The sequence below is a fragment of the Sorex araneus genome, chromosome 8 (assembly GCF_027595985.1).
Source record: "Sorex araneus isolate mSorAra2 chromosome 8, mSorAra2.pri, whole genome shotgun sequence".
In the NCBI taxonomy this organism is placed as follows: Eukaryota; Metazoa; Chordata; class Mammalia; order Eulipotyphla; family Soricidae; genus Sorex; species Sorex araneus.
This window is the reverse complement of record NC_073309.1, coordinates 48,763,621-48,783,554: the sequence shown is the minus strand read 5'-3', so window position 1 is coordinate 48,783,554 and position 19,934 is coordinate 48,763,621. Positions and strand designations below refer to the sequence as shown.

Below are 19,934 nucleotides of genomic sequence, written 5' to 3'. Positions count from 1 at the left end.
GGTGCAGGACACGGGGCATCTCATCCTGAGGCCACAGCGGCCAGGTGGGGGGCTCAACAGCCCCCAAACTGTTCCTCTAGGCCGTCGCTGCGGCTGTTATCAGAGGGGACGCCTTTGTTTTCCTTGGACGTCGTCTGTTCCCTCGCTTTGTTTCCTTATAAACCACATGTGCGTGAGCTCATCTATGTTTGTCTTTCTCCTTCTGACTGATTTCACGAGCATGTGTCATAGGGCAACTTCAGGCTTTGGCTTGCGGTGTTTTATTTCCCTCCCTCTTTTTTCAGTCCTTTGCAACCAAACATAGCCTTCCTGGCAAAATCGGTGCAAGTCCCTAAAATGCTGTAAAATTCCAAGGGCAGGGAAAGGGGAGTGAACAGGATTCAGAAGTTCGCATTAGTTTGCTTTTAGGACCACACCTGGCAATGCTCAGGGCTTACCCCTGGCCCTGCACTCAGGGATCACTTTTGGGGGTGTCTGGGGACCATGTGGGGTGCCTGGGTTGAACCAACCACCAACTGGAGTTGGCTGTGTGCAAGGCAAGTGCTTGAGTATCCCCCCTCCACCCCCTACCCTGTACTCTCACAATTCCAAATCAGTGGCTCCCCACTGCCCCGTTCCACCTCTCATACTCTTGGTCAAGAAAGGAGGGGTCAGGGACTAGAGCAATAGCACAGCGGGTAGGACATTTGCCTTGCACACGGGTTTGATTCCCAGCATCCCATATGGTTCCCTGAGCACTGCCAGGAGTAAACCCTGAGCATCGCCAAATGTGACCCAAAAAGGAGGAGGAGGAGGAGGAGGAGGAGGAGGAGGAGGAGGAAGAGAAGAAGAAGAAGAAGAGGAGGAGGAGGAAGAAGAGGAAGAAGAAAAGGAAGAGGAAGAAGAGGAAGAGGAAGGAAGAAGAGGAAGAAAGAAGAGGAAGAAGAGGAAGGAAGTAGATGGAAGAAGAAAGAAGAAGAAGAAGAAGAGGAAGAGGAGGAGGAGGAGGAGGAGAAGGAGGAGGAGGAGGAGGAGGAGGAGGAGAAGAAAAGAAGGAGGAGAAGGAGAAGAAGAAGAAGAAGGAGAAGGAGAAGGAGAAGGAGAAGAAGAAGAAGAAGAAGAAAGAAGTCGTCAAAGGGGGGAGAGCCAGGCTGCCATCTGTACGCAAATAGTAGTGTCAGGAAGATGAGGGGGTCTTATGCAAATGATGCCCTCCTGGGAGAGGGCCAGGACCCTCCTTCCTTCATTAACATGGGGACCAGGTGCTGGGTGGGAATCCCTTTATCTCCAGGGTCTCCTCTCCTGTGTCCCACCAGCCATTTGTTTACTCCCCCTCAAAGCCCCCAGGTCCACTCTCACTAATACCTGGTTACCTCTCCACCTGGGCCCAGGATCCATTGCTTTTGTATTTTTGGTTTTGGTTTTGGGGACACACCCGGCAATAACCCCTCTGCTATTTCTCTGGCCCTCTGTTGCATATATCTTTTTGTTTGTTTGTTTGTTTGTTTTTATCTTATCCAGAATGATGATTTTTTGGTGGGGGCGGGGGAGTCAAACCCAGCGATGCACAGGGGTTACTCCTCTGCACTCAGGAATTACCCCTGGCGGCACTCAGGGGACCATATGGGATGCTGGGAATTGAACCCGGGTCAGCCGCGTGCAAGGCAAACACCCTCCCCGCTGTGCTATCGCTCCAGCCCCCAGAGTGATCATTTCTAACTATTATTGTCATCCTGGTCCCTTCTCTATCCTAACTGCGCTTTCGGGGCATATTTCTGTAAAGAATATCCTTTGCCCTAGAGAAGTCAAGGAAGTCACACAAGGAGACAGATAACGGAATTGGGAGAATGGATTTTATGTGAGCTGAATGGGGGGTGGAAGGGGTGACAGGATTGGCACAACTAGTCCCCAGGAGCCACACCGCCTTAGGATGCGTCCAGTTATCGATCCCAGGCGGTACCCACACTGTCCACCAGCTCCAGTGGCATCTGCCCTTTCCCTCTCTGGGAAATGCCCCCCTCCCCCGCATTCCTCATGGAATCTTCCCACGGGGAGGCAGAGCCTGGACCTGTACGACTCCCAGACGTGCAGTGCTTGGGGAGGGGGGGGTGCAGTGACCTTTGGTGGCTTGACCCTGCATCCACTGCTCCATCTTTTCCTCTTTGCTTTAGCTTTTCTGTTTGGGGTGACACCTGGCAGTGCTGGGGTGGGGGCCCCCTCTTAGTAGTAGCTCAGGACTTGGTGGGGGGATTGTTCCTGGCAGGGCTCAGGAAGTCATGCAATGTTGGGGATCAAACACAGGGTCCCTGCATGCAAAGTGTGTGCTCTAGCCCATGGACCCATCTCTATGGCCTCTCACCTTTATTTACTTCTGATTTGGGGGCCACATCGGGCCGTGCTCAGGGCTTCTGGCTCTGTACTCAGGAATCACTCCCAGCAAGCGTGGGGGCTGTCTGGGGTGCCGGGGATCCAACCCAGGTCACCTTGTGCAAGGAAAGCTCCCTCCCCGCTGTATTATCTCCAGCCCTTCACCTTTATTTTGTTTTCAGGAGGTTTGGAGCCATGCCCAGTGATTCTCAAGGGCTACTCCTGGCTCTGCACTCAGAATTACTCCTGGCAGTGCTCAGAAGACCACATAGGGTGCCAGGGATCGAACTTGGGTCAGCAGCATGCAAGGCAAGCACCCTACCAGCTGTACTAACTCTCTGAGCAGACTCCTCTCATTATTAAAAAAAAAAAAATGGGGGGCTGGAGTGATAGCACAGCGGGTAGGGCGTTTGCCTTACACGCGGCCGACCCGGGTTCTAATCCCAGCATCCCATATGGTCCCCTGAGCACCGCCAGGGGTAAATCCTGAGTGAAGAGCCAGGAGTAACCCCTGTGCATCGCCGGGTGTGACCCAAAAAAAAAAAATGTATTAGAGATATACAGAGAGGGAAGGACAATCTCTGCTTTGGTTTGGGGGCCTACCCAGTGATGCTCAGGGCTTAACTACTGGCTCTACACTCAGAAGTACTCCTGGTGGTGCTCTGGGTTGGGGGGACCATATGGGAAACTGGGGATTGAAGCCGGGTTGGCAGCGTGCAAGGCAAGAGCCCTCCCCAATTCTGCCACCGGCCAAAAATTTATAAGGGGTGAATAAGCCGTGTTTTTTTTTTTTTTTCAGGTCACACCTGGTGATGCATAGGCGTTACTCCTGGCTCATGCACTCAGGCATTACCCCTTGCGGTGCTCAGGGGATCATATGGGATGCAGGGAATCGAACCCGGGTCGGCCGCGTGCAAGGCAAATGCCCTCCCCGCTGTGCTATCGCTCCAGCCCCAAGCTGAGGGGTTTTCATGGCTGAAGTGTCCCTGCGCCACTCCGTCCATGACGAATCTCACTCTGTCCATTTTGTAGCCAGGTAAACGGGAGTCAGAGAGGGGGCGTGGCTTAGGAGGGAGGAGGTGTGAGAGCAGAGAAGTTGGGAAGGAGGGGGTCTCTCCTCCCCGCAGGCTAAGTGCGATTTCTCTTTGCCTCCACCCAGTGTTCTCTCCCCGCTGGGCACCGAGATCTCTGGGAAACCCCAGTTCTTTGCCTGCCTGTGTCTCTCTCCCCAAATCTGTCTGCCTGCAGAGCTGGTAGGGGCTGAAGGCGCTGCATAGCAAAAGGATGACCCGGGTTCACCCTCCACCACTGCACAAAGTCCCTGGAGCCGCCAGGGGTCCCTGCCCAGAGCCGGGCCAGGAACAGCCCCCAGCACCGCCCATTCTGCCCGTTCCTTCCCGCCTCCTTCCCCCCCAAATCTCTGACTTGGACTCCCGCTCAGCTGAGCTGGCCCCGCCCATCCTGTCCCTCCCCCTAGGTCCTTCCACCCTTTCTACGCTCTTCCTCTACCTGGGGGGTGCAGCCGGCTTCACCTCGGGGGCCACATCCTCTCCCCTCCCCCGCCCCTTTGTCTGGGATCCTTGGAGCGACGCCCCCTTCCCCAGGGCGGCTCTCCCCTCCCCCCCTCCCCCCTGACCCTCTCGGCCTGGATTCCATTCATTCTGCAGGGCCGGAGTTTATTCCTCTCCCGATTTATTCCCTCTGGAACTCCGGCCGCACGGACGCGGAGCTCTTAAAGCCGAAAGGGACAGCACCCCTCTTCCCGCGGCGCGAGCCTGCGGGCTTTCTCTCCGCCCCTCCCCGCACGCCCCAGGTGTAGCCAGGGGGGGTCCCCGGAGGCGGCGGCCGCGGCGGGGTGCAGGCGACGGCCTCGAGTCCAGAATCCAGTGTCCACGGACGGCGGGGCGGGGGGGGATGGTGGGGATCCAGTGTCAGACTAGGGGCGGCGGGGCGGCAGGTGGGGGCCCAGCGGTGGCGGCAGAAGGTAAAAATAGAGCCGGCCGGCCGGCGACCCTCGCGGCCTGGGCCCAGGCCGGCCCGGGCGCGGCTCCAGGAGCTATTCTGGGGCCTGGGAGAGTCACCCTCCCGGAGGAAGGGCCCCGCGCCCCTCCCCCGCGCGCGGCCGGCCCCGGGGCCCGAGGAAGGAAGGGAGGGCCGGGGCCGGGGCCGGGGCCGGGACCGGGGCGGGCCCGGGTGGCGGGGGCGGCGCGGGCCCTTCGTCTGCCCGCTCGGCGATCCCGGGACGACTCCGGGGCTTACAGGGGCTCCTCACTGGAGAGAAGGGGGAGGGGTCAGCCAGCACTGGGAGGGGGGGTGCTGTCCCGGCCCCCCCCGCCCCACCCCGGGGTGTCCGCACCCACCGCTTCTCTGAAGGCCCCGCTGCCGCGCTGGGCGGCCCCCGAGGGGCCCCCCTTGAGGAGGCCCGTCTGCTCCGGCGGCTCCGCCCCGTTCTGGCTCAGCTCCGGATCTCCCGGAGGCCTGCCGGGAGAAGGTGGCATCGGGGAGTGAGCCATCGGGGCTGGGCAAGGAGCAGGGGCCGGGGGGAGGGGGGTGTGCACTGGGAGGGGGTGTCCACCACGGCCTGAGGGTTGGGGGTGCGGGGCTTGGGTGGCAGCAGACGGTGATTAGCGTTGGGTAAATGATTGGGGCTGGCTTTGGGGATGCCTGTGGGTGGGAATGGAGAGTTGGCCGGGTATTTTCGGGGGATCTCATGGGGGTGAGGACGGAGTCAGGAACAGAAATGAGTTGGGTTTGGAGAGGATTGGGGATGGGGAAGGGTTGAAATTGAGTTCGGCTAGGCAGAGGGGCTAGAGGGGTGTGTGGGCGTGGCATGGCGGGGGAGTGGGCGTGGCGTGGGTTGAAGGGGCGGAGCGTGGATTGGAGGAACGCAGGTGGGAGGGCGGGGCTAGGCCGGAGGGCGGGGAGTGGGCGGGGTTAGTGCTGGGGCGTGGTTCTGTGAGGCGGAGGTGGGCTTGTGATGGAAAGGGAGGCGGTGAGCTGGGGGCGGGGTGGTGCGGGAAGCAGAGATGAGGTTGAGGGAGGTGATGGAGGGGGGCACCGAGAAGAGAAGCTGGGTTCAGGATGGTTCTGGTTTGGGTGGGCTGGTTCTGGTTTGGATGAGCCATGGAGCACGGGACCTTCATGGGTGGGGGTGGGGGTGGATATTTAAAGGACCATTGAAAGGAAATGTGCAGAGGTCGGGGGTGAATCGGGCACTCACGGAGCCCCCTTCTCGGCCCGCCGGCAGCACCCGGGGCGCCCCTTGCGTCGCATGCAGTAGAAGGCGGCCACCACGAGGAGCAGGAGGCCCACGCTGACGGCCACGGCCAGGACGGCCACTCCGGCCTGGGCGGCCTGGGGGGCCACTGCAGGGCGGGACAGAGGTGGCGGGTGAGCCCGCCGCCCAGCCTCCCCCCGCCCCGCCGCGCGCCCCGAACCCTTAACGGCTCACCGTGGCCGAAGTGGAAAACGTGCTGTGCGCTCCCGTAGGGGTTGGCCGCCTCGCAGGACACGCCCTCGCGGCTCAGGGAGCTGGTCACCTTCAGCCTCAGTGAACTGCTCACCCAGCCCTGGGCGCCAGGGGTCGACTCTGCGGGCTGGGTGGCGGGGATGCGGGGATGAGGGTGGTGGCGCAGCTGTCCAGTCCCGGAGAAGGGCCATGGCTCCGGGTGTTGGGCAGGGGCGGGGGACGGGGGGAGGGTTCAGGATGGGACGGGGTGCTTACACTGCCGCCCGGCTGGCTCCAGGTGAGTTTGGGTTCGGGGTGGCCGCGGGCCAAGCAGGTCAGCATAACTTCGTCCCCTTCCCTCCAGCTACCCTCGGCTTGGGGCTGAGTCTCCTCCGGCCTTAGCTCAGGGGACCCTGGGGAAGGGCGGGGAGTGAGACCAGGGGAAGGAGCCAGGGAGAAAGGAGAGCGATGCCTGGGGATGTGCATCTTGCATGCTTGAGACCCGGAGTTTGAGGCTGGAGCCGTTTACAGTGCGGAGGGCGTTTGCTTGCTGGCAGTCAACCTAGGTTTGATGACCACCACCACCACTACCACATCCGGTTCCTCAAGCCCCACCAGGAGTGCCAGGAGTAAGCCCTGAGCGCTGGATGTGGCCCCCAAACCAAAACACTCAGTCAATCCCCTTTGGCTTGATGGTTCCTGAGAGGTGGGTCATTGGGCCTCATTGACAGAGTGTCGCCAGGAGTGTCCCCCTACCCTCAAATGGTCCTTGGGAACCCCCTCCCTCCCACAAAGGAGAGAGAAGGAAGTAGAAGAAAGCCACAGGCCTGAACGCCCCCAAATTATCCTGCCCCCCCCATTCCCTTGGTCTCCATCCCAGTTACCCCGTGCCCCTCCCAAACCTTGAACCAGCAGCTTGAAGCTCCGGGTGCGGCTCAGCAGGGGGACGGTGGGCATGGAGGCCTCGCACGTGTAGGTGCCCGCGGCATCAAAGGTGACCGCGCTGAGGGACAGCGCGGGCCCGTCCTCCAGGGGCACCGAATCCTGAGGCAGCAAGAGAGTGAGGGCCAGGGAGGGGGGACAGACAGGGGGTACCCCGGGGTCCAGCAGGAGACCCCCCTCACCTTGGTCCAGCGCAGGGCGGGGGTAGGCAGGCCTCTCACAGAGCAGTTGGCAGTGGCGCTGCCTCCCAGGGGCACAATCAGCTCCTCCCCTGTGCTGAGCTCCAGGGGGTCCAGGTCTGGAGGCGGGGACAGACCGTCACCCTCCCTGCCCCTCACTCCCTGGGTCCGGGGGGCCTGTCCGGGACAGTCGGAGCGCAGGTGCGGAGGGCCAGAGTGAGCTGGGCGTGGCCCTCACCCTGATAAATTCTGGGTCTCAGTCTCCTGTGGATTGTAACCCTTCTGGACACACCCCCAGGGTGACTCCCGGGGTGCAGGTTAATGTGCAATCTTAGTTCCTGGGGGTCTTCATCCCCTCTGCTCCCACCTAACCTGGGCTCCTCTTCAGGACCCACTTTTCTTTTTTTTTTGTGGCTTTTTGGGTCACACCCAGCGATGCACAGGGGTTACTCCTGGCTCTGCTCAGGAATTACTCCTGGCGGTGCTCAGGGGACCATATGGGATGCTGGGAATCGAACCCGGGGTTGGCCACGTGCAAGGCAAATGCCCTACCTTCTGTGTTATCGCTCCAGCCCCCAGGACCCGCTTTTCTCTGTCCTCTCTATGCTGCCTCTCCCCACCCCCCACCCCCCACCCCCACATTCTCCTCCTTAATTTTTTTTTTTTTTAGTTTATAGGCCACACCCAGCAATTCTCAGGAATCACTCCTGGTTCTGTGCTCAGTAATCACTCCTGGTGATGCTTGTGGACCCTATGGGATGTGGGGGATTAAACCCAGGTCGGCTGCAAATGCCCTCCCCCGCTGTACTATTGCTCCAGCTGCCTCCTCCTTCCATCACCTCTGGATGAGACCTCACTGGTTTCTCTGCTGTGCGGGAGTCCACCTGGAAGGTGCATCCCAGTGAGCTCCAGGGAGAGCTCAGGTTCAGTCCCCAGCACCAGCCTATCCAATCCCCAAATAAAAACCTAGCCCGACCCCTAGCAGGCTCATTACTCTCTCCTCTGCCTCAAATCCCACAGAAGCTTCCGAATAGAGCCTGCCTGCGCTCAACCTTGCCAGCCATGTCCCTGCGCCAGCAGCCCCAGGGTCTTTGCACCTGCTGTCCAGGCCCCTGGAATGCCTTTTGGGCACTGCACACTTCTGTTCCCAGCCTGGGGTTTCTCAAAGGTGCCCTTGTCAGAGGTGCCTGCTGGTCCAACTGTGCTCCCTCCCAGCCACCTGGCTGAGCGACAGCTGTCGGGGCCTCAGCTGCCAGCCACACTGGGATCGGCTCTCATGGCCAGGCCCCTCTGCCCAGCAACCGGCTTGGAATGGTGGACACAGGATATAAAGGCTCCCCATCCACTGGGCTCAGTCCAGCTTCCCAGGGGCCACCTGAACCCTGGTGTATATTGCAGCCAATATTTCCCTCTGTCCTATCCTGCCCCCTGCCCCTCCCTGACCCCCAACCTATGGGTCCCCAAGGCACATTCCATAAACTTCCTGCCTCTAATTTCCAAGTCAGAATCTGCTTTCCATGGAACACAGCCTGCAACGCCCCTTCTATACTTATTGCCCCTTTGGCCTTCTGAGTCTTTGGCAGGGGCGAGGGGAGGCTCCCAAACAGTGTTCAGGGGGCCCTGGGGCCACTGCTGGTCATCCCTGACCTAGCTGTGCAGTGTGGAGTGGCTCAGGCCAGGCAGTGCGTGGGGAACGCACAGGGCGGAGTTTGGAAATCGAACCCAGGGCCTAGGACGAGTGGGAAGGCAGGTGCTAGTTCTGTGAAGCGTCTCCCCTGCCCATGTCCTGCTAACCTGTGATTCCATCTCACTGGGTGGGTCCCCTTGGGGGCCACTGGGCTGGGAGGGACAGGTTTGGTGACTGTTCACAGATGTGCCCTCAGCAACACGCACGGACTGAGAAGGCAGTGGGGATCAGAGCAGGTGCCGAGCCAGTTTTAGGAATGGATGGGGGAGGGCTGGGGGCCCAGCTCGATGGCTGGGACTACAGGCTTTACATGCAGGACACCCCCAAACCCCTGGGCTGGGAATAGCTCGCCAGCACTGCCAGGTGGACTGGGAGTAGTAAATGAGCATTGGCAGTGAGGTGTGTGACCCCGAAAGGAAAAGGGAAGGGGAGGGGCTGGAGCGTTAGTACAGCGGGTAGGGCGTTTGCCTTGCACACGGTTGACCCGGGTTCGATTTCCAGCATCCCATATGGTCCCCTGAGCACCGCCAAGAGTAATTCCTGAGTGCAGAGCTAGGAGTAACAATTGTGCATTGCCGGGTGTGACCCAAAAAGCAAGAAAAAAAAAGGGAAGAGGAGAGGAGGGAAGAGGGAGGGGGAAAGAGGGAGGAGGGAAGAGGGAGGAGGGAAGAGGGAGGAGGAAAGGGAAGGGAGAAAAGGAGGGGGGAGGAAGAAGTGGAAAGGGAAAGAGGAAAGGGGAGGGGAGGGGGTAGGAGGGGAAAGGGAAAGAGAGGAGGGGGAAGGGGAGGTGTGGGAAGGGAGACAGAGGGTAGAGTAGAGGGGAGTTGCATCAGGAACTGGGTGTGGGGCTGGGAGAGGAATGAGGGACCCTGGCAGGGAGAAGCTTAGCCAGAGGCTGAGATGGGCAGGTCGGGCTCTCCTGAGGGCGCCCGCAGTGGGCTGGAGCCAGGGGCTCCGCTTAGAAGCGAGCTTCTGAGCAGCAGTGTGGGCGCGGGAGGAGGCCCGCGGGGCACAGGGAGGAAGGACGCGCTAGACCGGGCTGGGCCAGACGGACAGGGGTGGGGGCGGCATGTGGGGCCCCCAGCCCCTCCCGCTCCCCGGCTCTCACAAGCCACACGCAGCTCCAGGGTCTTCGAGAGCTCCGCGTCCTCGGGGGCGTCGTAGTCCTCCACCCGGCAGCCGTAGGTCCCGCTCTGGCCCCGCTGCACCCCCTCCAGCGTGAGGTTCCCCTCCAGGTTGTTCTTCAGAGTGTCCTCGTGCTCTCCCTGGGCACGCGGAAGTGCGGGTTCAGCTCAGGAGGCGCCGGGGCTGCGCCAAAGTCCCCCTCCCCGAGGAGGGTCGGAGACCCCGTTAACCAGAGGTGACCCATGTTAGGAGCTCGCCCATCGTGGATCTGGGCCGCCCAGGTCCCCGACTTGTGGGTCACTGGCTGGCAAATGACAAGTTTGGGGTGTTCAGGCTGCATGGGGGAGTCACCTGAAGCCGGAAGAAGGTGTATTCGGGGCTGGGGCTGCCGTCGCCCCGGCAGAAGAGGTGCACGGAGTCCCCTTCACGCACCCAGCCCTCCGTGGTGGCTGGGCTGCCCACCCAGAATTGCACGTGCTCCGTGGGGTCTGCGGGCAAGGGCAGGGGCAAGGGGCAAAGTCAGGGCAGGTCAAGGGGCAAGGCTGAAGGGAAAGGGGTCACCAGCTCGCCAAGGGTGGGTCGATGATGGGCCAAAGGTTAGAGGTCAACATTTCTTTTTTATGGGAGGGGGGCCCACCAGGGGTTACTCCTGGCTCTACACTTAGGGATCACTCCTGGCGGGGCTCGGGGGACCATATGGGGTGCCAGGGGTCAAAGCTTTCGGGCAAGAGCTTTATCCGATTGCTGCTGCCGTATTAGTGCTGCAGCCCCCCTAAATGTCAGTGTTTCAGGGTGAGAGCTCAGGGTGCCCGCCCGGTTAGTCAGGGCAAGACTGGGGGCGCGAGGGGCTGGGATCCGGTGTGAGAGGCTGGAGCACAGCGAATAACACGACCCCCCGGGGCTTGGGGGCGAGGGACAGGCTCACAGTGCAGGGTGAGACGGAAGGGGGCGCTGTCCAGCCGGCCCTGCTGGCCCTTGGGCAGGCGGAAGTGCGCGGCACAGTGGAAGCTGGACTCGCGGTCCTCCTTGTGCAGGCGCAGATAGAGGATGCTGGTGAGTGACAGCAGCCCCGACGCCTCGCGGACTGTGCGGCTGGTCATGTAGCCGGCTGGGGGGGTGGGGGAAGTGGGGGGCGCTCAGTCGGGGGCCCTGGGCACGACCCAGTCTCCGCCCCCGCCCACCGGGGGGCGCCCCCCACTCACCTGCCTTTACCTCCATGGGAACCTCCAGCAGCTGCCCGTTGCGGTACCACGTGATCTGGGGTGCTGGGTTCCCGTTGAGACTCTTGCAGGTGGCGATCTGCAGCAGGCACCAGGCTCAGAAAGTGTCACGCCACGCCTCCCGGGACGACGCCCCCGCGGGGCAGCGCCCCCCCACCCCCACTTCACCCCCGCCGTCCGGCCCAGTACCTCCTGGGGAATGTCCTCCATCACCGACAGCGTCCCCGTATTGGGGGTGACCTGCGTAGCCTCTGGTTTGGCTGCGGGGGAGATGGCACTGTAGGGGGGGGCGCGTATGTGGGGGGCCCTTCTCCGCTCTCCCCGCCCCAGGACTGTCCCGGACACTCACCAAACACGTGGAGCCGCGCCGTGGCCTCGGCGGTGCCCGCGGTGCCCGCCCGCACCACACACACGTAGTCGCGCTCGTCTGCCACCTGCGCCTCCGCCAGCACCAGGCGCCCCTGCTTGTCCAGCTGGTAGGGGGGGCTGCGGCCCCGCGAGTCATGCACCTGGTCCTGCCTCTGGGACCCCTTCAACTCGGCAGAGGCCAGGCGGCGGCGGACCCCAGAACGGTCGGCCTGCGGGGTGGGGAGGGGCATGGCTCAGTTGGGGGGGGCGCACCCCCCACTCTTCTCCCCAACCTCTGGCTCAGCTCTGCTCCGTGGCTTCTGTTCTCCCTCTTCCCCAGGACTTGGTTCCTTGTTGTCTCATCCCCCCGCAAGCCCCGGCAGCAAACCCTCCCAGGGGAACCTGGGCCCAGTTCCAGCTGTACTTAGCAACCCAAAGGGCCCCAGAGGGACCCTGGTTTTTGCTGGGCCTCAGTTTCCCCAGCGGAACAACCCACGGCAGCGGCAGCGTGGCAGAGCTCTGTGAGGGGTTGGCCGCAGGGGGGGTGTCCTGACTTCCGCTCCCCCCACCCCTTCAGGACACTCACACTCACCATGAACCATTCCAGCACGAAGCTGTCCGGGGTCCCCTGAGGCTTGCAGTTCAGAGTGACAGAGTCCCCCCTCATCACCTCCACCAGGGGGGGCACAGACACATGCACCTCAGCCTGGGCACCTGTGGGGCAGCAACGGAGTGAGACGCTTCTGCACAGGCCCCCCTACCCCCCTCAGACCAGGAGTCTAGGGGCTGGAGCCATAGCACAGCGGGGAGGGTACTTTCCATCCTCAGTATCCCATTTTGTCCCCGACCCGACCCCCAGGAGTGATCCCTGAGTTCAGAGCCACCAGGAGTCAGCCCTGAGCAATGTGGGTGTGGCCCAAAACCAACCAAACAAAAACAGACCCAGGAGTCCATCCCCTGCCTCCACCCTCAGACCCAGGTGTACATCCCCAGCCTCCTCCCTCAGACCCAGGAGTCTATCCTCAGCCTCCTCCCTCAGATCCAGGGAGTCTATCCCCAGCCTCCTCCCTCAGACCCAGGAGTCCGTCCCTAGCCTCCTCCCTCAGACCCAGACTCTGCTTGGACCCCTGGCCATTGGAGTAAAAATGACATTTCCATTGCCCAAATGTCCCCTGGGGGCAGGGCAGGGGCTGGCTGTCGCTCTGAGGGCCCGGCCTGGGTGCGCCCAGGCCTCTCCCCAGCCTCACTCCGCCCCTGCTCCATCTCCCTTAGCCCCCGGGGCGCTCCCTCATGGGGTGTGGGCTGCGGCTGGGCCCGAGCTGCGGCAGGATGGGTGTGTGGGGGTGGTGAGGGGGGACAGGGCTGGGCAGGTTGCAGGAATGTGGGAGGGACAGGCTGGCTCAGACCTGCCCGGCCTGGCGCCAGAGCCCCCTGCCCGCCCCCCTGGCCCCTCTGTCGTCCCCTCTCTCTTATTTATTAATTTTTATAAAGGCTCCTCCCCTCCCCAGGACTTGGGGGCTCGGGGCCACTCTGGGCAGAACTCAGTCCGGTGAGCCAGCTGGTGGGGGGGGGGGCTTGGGGCGGAGCCTGGGTCAAGCCTGGAGCCTCCCACTAGCGAGGCACGTATGTGCCCTACATCCCCCGAGTCCCACGCCAGACCCCTCCCTCTGCCTCTCCAACCTAAAGTACAAACTATTTAGTTTACTATTATCATTATTATAATTTAAAAAAAATTGGGGGCCGCCACGCCCAGCGATGCTCAGGGGTTACTCCTGACTCTGCACTAAGGAATCACTCCTGGTGGTGTTAGGGGGACCACCGGGGCGCTGCCGCCCGAACCCGGGTCAGCCACGTGCCAGACAAGCACCCAAACAGCTGCTATAATATTGCTCCGGCCCCTCACCTAGAGCAGGTAAAGGGGGTGGGTAATTCACCCCAGATCAGGAGAGGGTGCTGGGGACCCCCCCCAGGGTCCCAAGAGAGAAGGGATGTCGGGGTGCTGCTCCTGCGGTCCAGGATGCTGGCAGGCAGAGCCGTTCTCCAGGGGAACCACCTCTCCCCTCCAGCCTGGCACCAGCCGCCTGCCTCAGAACTTTCCCCTCCCTTCCCTTCCCTTCCCCGCCCAGCGTGCCCGGCCCTGCCCTGCCCCCAGGGAGCGACTCTTTGCCTGGCTGGTCCAGGGGGCACAGATTATGAGGCCTGGCACGGGAGACAGACAGACAGACAGACAGAGAGGGCGCGGGGGGGGGGGGGGGGAATCTCCCCTCCTGCTTCCCCAGCCCCTCCCTCTTCCGTCCTCCCCACCCTCCGCCGGGCAGGTGTGTGGATTCAGGGGGAGACGAGCCGTTAACCCAGGAAATCCTTGTTCTACACAGGACCAGGCTGATTTCCTGGGAGTGGCGGGCGGGCTCTTTGGATCTGAATCTAGCTTGGGGGACCCCCCCCACCTCAAACGGGGGTACCCTGCTGCTTTCCAGTCCTAGAGTCCGAAACCCTTTCAAAACTCGAGAGCCTTGGTCCGGGTTCAGGGGGCACTTCGGTCACGGGGTCTGCAGGAGCAGGGGGCTGGGGGTACGAGAGAGCGGGGCGGGGAGGGGGGCGCGGCCCCCCGCGGGGGAGGGGCTGGCATCTCAGATGGTCTCCATTCCCCGCGGTGGATGGGGGGGTGTTTCTCATTGGATGGGGGACCCGCCCACTCCGCCTGCATTCCCCGTTCCCCTTTCCCAGGCTCCCCGGCTTTGGCTTTCCCCTTCCCGGGGTCCCCCGGGACCGCCATCCCCCGCGCCCCCGTGCCCCGTGCCCCCAGGGGGCGGCCGGTGCCCCGCCCGGGCCCTACCTGGGTGCGCTCCCAGCAGGAGCGCCAGCGCCAGCAGCCGCGGGGCCCTGCGCGCCCCGGGGCGGGAGTCTGGGGGCTCCATGATCGCTGCGCGGCTGCGACTGAGCCAGGGACGGGCAGCCGCGGGCCCGGGAGGAGGAGGAGGAGGAGCCCCGCCCCCGGTGGCCCCGCCCCGCCCCGCCTCCCCGCCCCCCCCCCCCCGTTCCCCCGAAACCGGGCGGCGGGCCAGGACCTCCCACTGCCCCGAGCGGACCTCCCAGCGGTCCCGAGCCAGCCCGGCTTCCGCAGCCCCCCAGCGCCCCCGGCTGTGTGTGTGTGTGCGCGCGCGCGGCTCTGCTGACCGGTGCTCCCGGCACCCTGCGGCCCGGCTCGCCCGACCAGTTTGGCCAGTGTCCTGGGATTGGACTGGACAGGACCCAACCTCTGGCCCACACTGGGGCGGGAGGGGGACCCCACTCCACCTCCTCTCCCGAATTTGTTCGTTGGAGGTGGGAGGGGGTTTGGATTTGTCCACGCCTCCCAGGATCCTTCCCTCTCCGGGTGTTGCTGGGGTCCCCTCCCGCGACAGTCTTCACTAGACCACCGAGAAGACCAGCTGTTTTGACCAGTCCTCCCGGGCCGGGCATTTCCAGCCAGCCCAGTGGCCTAGAACAGTTTCCCTGCGCAGCCGCCCGGAACCTGCTTCCATCCTATCTAATGGGCTGCGCCCCCGGGTCAGCCCAGGCCTCCGTGCGCGCGCTGGGGGTGCTCTCCCCTTGGCGCTCCTCTCCGGGGCCCTCCCTCTCTTCCCCCCATCCAGGGAATCCCAGGAATGCACCCCCTTCCTCCCTCCTTCTCCCCTTCTGCTCCCTCCTGACCTGGGGGGAGGGGGAGTCGGGCTGGCAGAAGCAGGTGAGTGGGGGAGGGGAGGGAGCCTGGGCACCTGCGGGCGGCCGCAGGAGGCGGGGCCTGGAGGGGTCACAGGTCACGCTGCCCAGACCCTCTGCTGATGGAGGTGGGGCCTAGGGGCGCGGGGGTGGGGGGGAGCAGCAGGGGAAGTGGTGTGTGTGTGTGTGTGTGTGTGTGTGTGTGTGTGAGAGAGAGAGAGAGAGAGAGAGAGAGAGAGAGAGAGAGAGAGAGAGCCCGGTGGGAAGGGACAGGTCATTGGTTATGAGAGAGAAGCTAGCCCTTGACAGGGGTCAGCATGGAGGTCGCTGGGCATGCTGGGAGATGAGCCCCCCACCCCCACTACTCCAGCCTCTGATCTGCAGCAGGTGGGGTAGGGGGTGTGACAAGTAGACCAGGAGCCAGGAGGCGGTCTTAGACTACAAGTCAGCCAGGGCATTATTGGCCAGATTGTCAAAGCGTCTCAGTCCAGTGGTCCAGCAGGATCCAGCAAACAACAGCCACATTGGAGCAAGAACTTTTTATGCCCTGCCACCTCCCCCAGGAGGTCCTCCCTGCCCTCCCCAGGTTCCCCTAACTCAGCCCTGCCCTGTGAGGCTTTCTCCTCCTTAGACTGTGAAACTGCAAGAACATCAGGGCAGATGCAGAGCCTGAGACATTCACCCACTCCGGCCCCCAGACCTCCCCAACTTGGGCACTTCTGCTTGGCTGTGCCCCTCCACCGTTCCTCAGGACTCCCCAGCCCATTGAGGTTCCAGGGGCCCCGACGGAACAAATGGAGTAAATGCAGGAGGGATTACTCGAAGCCCAGCCTGGTTCTCGCAGACTTGCAGAAACGGGTCCAGTCACTCATCGGTCCTCATGCCGACACTGTCTGTCCCCACAAAACAGCCGGAGGGAGCCCACAAAAAGGTGAGTCAGCCCAAGTCTGAGTGAAGGCTCAGGCACCTCCATATCTCACCCTAAGTGAAAGCTAAAGTCGTCACGGGTTCTGGCCACCCCAACTTTTACTTCCTTCCTTCAGCGCTCCCCAGGTCTGATGACCAGCCCCTGCCCCGGACATTTTTTGCATGTTCTTGTTCTAGGGGGTGTTAGTCCCCACTGAGCTTTGCCAGGAGTGAAATCTGAGCACACTGAGAGTGTGGCCCCCCCTCAAAAAAAAGAGATCATGACCCATTTGGAGGGGTCTAGATAGTTCTTCATGGTTCTAGACTTGCCTCTAGAAACTGCAACTCACCGGTTGTGGTCTTGGGCGGGGGAGGGCGGTCTGTGGATGCACTTGGGTTTGTCACTCAGGGAGGGTTAAGAGAAGTTGGGGGGTGATGGAGTGATAGTACAGCAGAGAGGGCATTTTCCTTGCTCACAGCCAACCCAGGTTTGATCCCTGGCATCCCATAGGGTCCCCCAAGCACTGCCAGGAGTAGTTCCTGAGTGCAGAGCCAGGACTAAGCACTTGAGCATTGCTGGGTGTGACCCAAAAAGAAAAAAATAAATAAATAAGAGGAAAACTTGGCGGGGAAGAGAATGTATGTCTAAGACACAGGGTGCCCCCGAGCTGAGAGTCCAGTGGAGTGGACTGTCGCAGACTTGGGGTGAGGGGTTAGCATTGCCTGGAAAGCCCCTGCTGTCAAAATCAGCAAGGACAGACCCTTCCCTGCTTCCTGTTGGAATTCAGGTGGCTGAGGCATGGCTGAGTCTAGCCTTTGGAATTGGTGCCTCATCACGCCATGAAGGTGGTCTAGTCCGACTCTGGCAGCTGGGAAAGATTCAACTGTCTAAAGATGGCTGGGGGGGGGGGCTGGAGCGATAGCACAATGGCTAGGGTGTTTGCCTTGCACATGGCTGACCTAGGTTCGATCCTGGCATCCCATGTGGTCCCGAAAGCACCTCCAGGAGTAATTCCTGAATGCAGAGCCAGGAGTAACCCCTGTGCATTGCTGGGTGTGACCCCAAAAGCAAAAAAAAAAAAAAACCAACAACATAAAAGATGGCTGGGACAATGGGTAGTGCCTGTCATGCAGCCCACCCTGGTTCCATCCCTGGCACTGCATAGAGTCCCTTGAGTCCCGCTAGGAGCAAACCCTGAGCACAGATTCAGGGGTAGCACCACCGAGGGAACCCAAATCTTCCTCCACCCGAACTGAACTGAATACAGCTACACAGGACATCCCAGCCTTGCTTCTCTCGTGCATTCTGATATTGGCATTCGAGGCCCTAGAACTGGGCTCCCGGTCTTCAAATGAGCCCTGAATACAGAGACAAACTGCTGGGTGTGGTTCAGTAACCGAAAAAAGAAAAAGACTTCTGACTAGGTTCCTGCCATTTTTTTTTCTTTTTGGTCACACAATGCACAGGGGTTACTCCTGGTTCTGCACTCAGGAATTACTCTTGGTGGTGCTCAGGGGACCATATGGGATGCTGGGAATCGAACCCGGGTTGGCCGCGTGCAAGGCAAATGCCCTACCCGCTGTGCTATCACTCCAGCCCCACACAATATTTTTTGTAAATACAAAAAGTAATCGATAAATGGAAAATATACAGATGCATCAATAAATAATATAAGCATGCAATAGCAGTTTTTAGAACAACAATTTCTGTTAATATTTTATTAATTTTTTTTCTTTTTGGGTCACACCCAGCGGTGCACAAGGGTTACTCCTGGCTCTATAGTCAGGAATTACCCCTGGTGGTGCTTAGGGGACCATATGGGATGTTGGGAATCAAACCGGGATCAGCCATGTGCAAGGGAAATGCCCTACCACCCGCTGTGCTATTGCTCCAGCCCCCATTTTTTTCTAAAGATGAAAGATATATTCCTTTTTATTTTATTTTTTTAAATTTGGGCCACACCTGGGGCCAGAGCAATAGTACAATGAGTAGGGTGTTTGCATGCGGCCAAGTCGTGTTCGATCCATGTGGTCTCCTGAGCATCGCCAGGAGTGATTGCTGAGTGCAGAGCCAGGAGTAACCCCTGAGCATCGCTGGGTGTGACCCAAAAGGAGACAATAATAATAATAACAATAATAATTTGGGCCAGGGGGCTGGAGGGATAACACAGAGGGTAGGGCGTTTGCCTTGCCTGCTGCCGACCTGGGTTCAATTCCCAGCATCCCATATGGTCTCCTGAGCACCGCCAGGGGTGATTCCTAAGTGCATGAGCCAGGAGTAACTCCTGAGCATTGCTGGGTTTGATCCAAATATAATAAATAAAAATAAATAAAATAAAAATAAATTAAAAATAATAATTTGGGCCATACCTGACGGTGCTCAGGCTTACTCCTTACTCTGTGCACTCAGGGATCATCCTAGCTCAGGAAACTGGGTTCTGGGCATCAGACCTTGGTCGAATGTGTGAGGCAGGCACCCACCCGCTGTCCCCTCACCCGATCCCCATCGCACTGCCTTGAGACAGCCAAGTCTCAAGGCACACCACTTGTCAGCCTTGAGACAGTGTGGCAGCCCCCAAGAGAGGTCCTAGCTGCAAATTGGTGCCCGTCCAGCCCCGGCTCCATGCACCCATAGGTGGCACCTTTCACTTGCACCCTGAAGGCCAGTTTGATAGGACTGCAGGGAGCCTGTTTGCTTTGCATGTGGCCAACCCGGGGTTGATCCCTGGCATCCCAGGGGGTTCCCTGAGCCCCACCTCGAGTGGCCCTTGAGTGCAGAGCCAGGAGCAAGCCCGGAGCACTGTTGGGTGTGGCTCCCCCCAAACAACGACAAAAAGCACCACTTGCATCCTGAGCCACCACTGCCTTAGGGAGAACTTTCCCTGCATCCTCACGGGCCACGGCAGCCGGGAGCGAGGAGGCTTGTCGCTGCTTGCTGGCACGTTCAGGCACTGAGTTCCCAGCCGCCGTGGGCAGACACCGTCTGTTTCTGGGGCAGGGAGTGCCGCGAGAGGACCGGTGTCCAGTGGCCGTGCGCTGGCTTATGCTTATCACACCAGCTCCGTGGCGTGACGGCTGTGGTTGCGCTCGGGTTGGAGGCCAGCTGCCCGAGTTCTTGGTCACCGTCCAGCCCAGCTTCTGTGCTCACTCCTGGGAGTCGGGGAATGATCCCGAATCCTCTCAGTCAATTCTCTCTGCCCTAGAGACGGCTTCGGTTGCTGGGAACTCAATCTGCCATGCAGCTTTCTGAGCTCCATTTACCTTGGAATAACCTTTTTCTCTTCTTTTCAGTCTCGGCTGGGATGCCCCCTCCTCCTAGAAGCCCTCCTTGACCACTTTATTTGGCTCAGCTAGTACAGACTGCTCTGGACTCTGCCCCCGCCTTTACAGTTTGGCCCACTCTGGGTCACCACTGTCCGGGGTTGGGTCTGTCTTTCCTCTGGACTTTGAGTCAGGGGGTTAGAGGTGGGCTGGAGGCACACCACTTGTCAGCCTTGGGGTGGGCATAGGGGAGGGGCTCAGGAAATCTGAGGAGGGGACCAGAGAGAGATTTAAGGTACCGCTAGGGTCCCCCTGAGCTCTACCCGGAGCCCCAAACACTCAGGGTGTGGCTCCAAATCCAAACCCCAAACAAAATAGGGGCCACAGCAATAGTGCAGTGGGTAGCGCTCTGGCTTTGTACACAGTTGGCCAAGTTCCATTGCCAGCACCCCAGATGGTCCCCTGAGACTATCAGGAATGATCCCTGAGCACAGCCCGGTGTGGCTCAAACTCCAAACACACACACACACACACACACACACACACACACACACACACACACACACACACGAGAGAGAGAGAGAGAGAGAGAGAGAGAGAGAGAGAGAGAGAGAGAAATAATTTTTTTTTTTTTTGCTTTTTGGGTCACACCCGGCGATGCACAGGGGTCACTCCTGGCTCTGCACTCAGGAATTACCCCCTGGCAGTGCTCAGGGGACCCTATGGGATGCTGGGAACCGAACCCAGGTCAGCCGTGTGCAAGGCAAACG

At 60.8% G+C, this 19,934-nt stretch overlaps 1 protein-coding gene across 1 annotated transcript; it reads right to left on the bottom strand.

Moving 5' to 3' along the window:
• Nucleotides 1-3,995: 3,995 nt before the first annotated feature.
• Nucleotides 3,996-14,285, bottom strand: BCAM (basal cell adhesion molecule (Lutheran blood group)). Its single transcript, XM_055145479.1, has 15 exons — nt 14,132-14,285; nt 11,888-12,009; nt 11,297-11,525; nt 11,137-11,207; nt 10,930-11,026; nt 10,653-10,835; nt 10,079-10,215; nt 9,711-9,867; nt 6,919-7,034; nt 6,697-6,838; nt 6,071-6,207; nt 5,798-5,942; nt 5,567-5,711; nt 4,707-4,824; nt 3,996-4,617 (listed from the first exon to the last, which is right to left on the bottom strand). The coding sequence occupies exons 1-15, from the start codon at nt 14,211-14,213 to the stop codon at nt 4,615-4,617; spliced, it is 1,884 nt and encodes a 627-aa protein (XP_055001454.1). The 5' UTR covers nt 14,214-14,285; the 3' UTR covers nt 3,996-4,614.
• Between the last annotated feature and the right edge of the window lie 5,649 nt (nt 14,286-19,934).